General features: G+C 52.5%; 2 protein-coding genes across 2 annotated transcripts; one reads left to right on the forward strand and one right to left on the reverse strand.

The window, feature by feature from the left end:
- Nucleotides 1-947: 947 nt before the first annotated feature.
- LOC139224544 (histone H2A-like) lies at nucleotides 948-1,349 on the reverse strand. The gene has a single exon (XM_070856005.1). It carries the CDS (start codon nucleotides 1,329-1,331, stop codon nucleotides 948-950), a length of 384 nt encoding a protein of 127 aa, XP_070712106.1. The 5' UTR covers nucleotides 1,332-1,349.
- A 291-nt stretch (nucleotides 1,350-1,640) lies between these two features.
- LOC139224350 (histone H3) lies at nucleotides 1,641-2,103 on the forward strand. The gene has a single exon (XM_070855992.1). The coding sequence runs from the start codon at nucleotides 1,666-1,668 to the stop codon at nucleotides 2,074-2,076; it is 411 nt and encodes a 136-aa protein (XP_070712093.1). The 5' UTR covers nucleotides 1,641-1,665; the 3' UTR covers nucleotides 2,077-2,103.
- The last annotated feature ends 806 nt before the right edge of the window (nucleotides 2,104-2,909 follow it).

Genomic DNA, 2,909 nt, shown 5'->3' on the forward strand with positions numbered 1-2,909 from the left:
ACTGACAACAAGTTAAATAACAGCCAGCTGATCTGCCTGTGGACGTGATGTGTTTTAATATGAACCGTGATACTGAACAATGTACCATGGATAGCATAACTGTGCCAGCTCTTAATCACTCAAGTAAGCTCCTTTGGAAACATAAGGACAAGGTGCAGAACATTAAACCTGGATGTTCTTTTCTCTTTCTGCTTGAGGAACAGGCTGCAGATAGAGAAGCTTTTAAACTCTGGTCAGAGTCACCAAGGCCTACAAAGAGCTCATTGCCTGAACACAGAAAACTTACCAGCATTAGACCAAGATTAAAACATGCTGTTTGCTTTATTAAAAGAAATGAAAAGCAGTGATTCACTTGGAAGGAAGCAGCAGAATAATAACCTTTATGTCCCCTAGAAAGAGGTGAGAGTTGTGAAAGACTGTAAAAGTTCCTCAGCATCCAGCACTGAGGGTCCAGCACGTGCTCCTTCTCATTCTGTCACCTCTGTATTGTTAGTGACCGTCATGGCGGACGAGGCCGCTAAACTAAATAGCCTGGAAACTGTGGACCTTGTGCCTTTGGCCAGGATTCTCCCAAAAGAAGTGTAGAGGATCCAACTAACAGGGAAACATTTGTATGAGTTTGGTTCAGGACTGATGCCACTTGTGTCAGTGGTTCATGTGGACATCCTGCACTTTACCACAATAATGTGTGTTGAAGCTGGACACAAAGATGATGTTCCACCTCAGACTGTTTCACTTGTAGGCTGCACAAGTAGGAAGACATTAGGATTTGGGCTCCTGTTTAACATTCAGTCACTGATTGATTGAGTGCAGGTGGTTGTAAAGTAATAATGTGGAGGCTGCTGCAGGAGAGGCTCTTTGGTGAGAGGTGTGTGTGGCTCTTAAAAGAGCCGTTGTGTGGGTCCAGATCCGGGTCTGGATCTGGGTGTGGGTCCGGGTCCGCCTGCTTACTTCTTGGCGGGCTTCTCGGTCTTCTTGGGCAGCAGGACCGCCTGGATGTTGGGCAGCACGCCGCCCTGAGCGATGGTCACTCCGCCCAGCAGCTTGTTGAGCTCCTCGTCGTTGCGGACGGCCAGCTGCAGGTGACGGGGGATGATCCGGGTCTTCTTGTTGTCGCGGGCGGCGTTTCCAGCCAGCTCCAGGATCTCAGCGGTCAGGTACTCCAGCACAGCCGCCAGGTAGACGGGGGCTCCGGCACCCACACGCTCCGCATAGTTGCCTTTGCGCAGCAGCCTGTGAACGCGGCCGACTGGGAACTGGAGCCCGGCACGGGAGGAGCGGGTCTTTGCCTTTGCTCGGGCTTTTCCGCCGGTTTTACCGCGTCCACTCATGATTCACTGCTTTCTAGAGTCGGGACTCACAGAAACTGTGGCCCCGGCACACACAGCCCTTCGTTATATGCCCGCCCCAAGGAGGGCGGCCTCCCGGGACACTTTTGGCGGACTCTTTCAAAGACTTTCTGTCCAATGAGCAGCGGGCACCCGGGCGGTGTCTCCCTCCTCAGGGCGGTGCTGAGCTCCAGGAGGAGCCCCTCACCAATCAGGAGCCGGAGCTCTGGAGCAGCGTCACCGTTTCACAGCTTAAGAGCAGCGAGTCTCCTCTCTGGGCCGCACTCTTCTTCTCCTCCTCCTTCTGCTCCTCTGACTGAGACGAAGCACACAAATAATGGCAAGAACCAAGCAGACCGCTCGCAAGTCCACCGGAGGCAAAGCCCCCAGGAAGCAGCTGGCCACCAAGGCCGCCCGCAAGAGCGCCCCGGCCACCGGCGGCGTCAAGAAGCCCCACCGTTACAGGCCCGGTACCGTGGCTCTGAGAGAGATCCGTCGCTACCAGAAATCCACCGAGCTGCTCATCCGCAAGCTGCCCTTCCAGCGCCTGGTCCGTGAGATCGCTCAGGACTTCAAGACCGACCTGCGCTTCCAGAGCTCCGCCGTCATGGCTCTGCAGGAGGCCAGCGAGGCTTACCTGGTCGGCCTCTTCGAGGACACCAACCTGTGCGCCATCCACGCCAAGAGGGTCACCATCATGCCCAAGGACATCCAGCTGGCCCGCCGCATCCGCGGAGAGAGAGCTTAGACTCTCTGCTGCTGCTGCTGCTGCTCCACAAACCACAACGGCTCTTTTAAGAGCCTCCTCACTCTCTGCTCAAGAGCTTCTTCCTCTGCTGCTCCTCTTCACTCACTCTGGGACCCGTTTACTGCTCACAGTCCAGCACAAGTCACCACCCCATCAAAACTTTAAAACATGTCTGGAGAGGATCTTAAGATATTAAATATGACAATATTTTAACAGTGAGGCTGATGGTTCATAATCTTTATATTTTTCCATGTAATAGTGTAAAATTTGTACTTCCCATTTTTGGTTATCAACCCAAGTGCACATACAGTACAGTCATAATATGTGTAAACAAAACCAATCAAACCTGGTAGACTATCCAAGTGTAGAGGAAGAAAAACATGAACTGTAACCTTGTGTGATAGGAGGAATGAGAGAGAGCAGAGACATTTGCTCCCACGATAACAAGCTCTCACCACTACCTGTTACCTTGCACTTACACACAGAGGTGCCGTCAAGGGGGGGCCCCAGTGGCCCCCCAGTTCTGACAGGTCAAGTTCACATTAGAAAATTTAGGAAATTGTAGCTACGTTGTCCGAGTGCAAGTGAAGGCAGCACTGCAGCAGCTGCTGCCCAAACTCAGAGATGGACAGTGGAAGTTATTTTCAACAGGACAACAGCAGGGCAGTGCAGAGGAGCAGGGTCAGGCAGGACACAGCTGATCATCCTACTGCTGGACCAACAGGTGAGCTGAGAACAGGGTCCCTCATGAGGAAATGAATGGCAAGAGAGTAACTTCACCTGGATAAACGTGTGGTAACAAGGTGTCAACACTGAGTTATGAATCCTGGTGC

The sequence above is a fragment of the Pempheris klunzingeri genome, chromosome 3 (genome assembly GCF_042242105.1).
Source record: "Pempheris klunzingeri isolate RE-2024b chromosome 3, fPemKlu1.hap1, whole genome shotgun sequence".
Lineage (NCBI taxonomy): Eukaryota > Metazoa > Chordata > Actinopteri > Acropomatiformes > Pempheridae > Pempheris > Pempheris klunzingeri.

Coding starts and splice junctions, on each gene's coding strand:
- LOC139224544 (XM_070856005.1), bottom strand. CDS start 1,331: ATGAGTGGACGCGGTAAAACCGGCGGAAAAGCCCGAGCAAAGGCAAAG.
- LOC139224350 (XM_070855992.1), top strand. CDS start 1,666: ATGGCAAGAACCAAGCAGACCGCTCGCAAGTCCACCGGAGGCAAAGCC.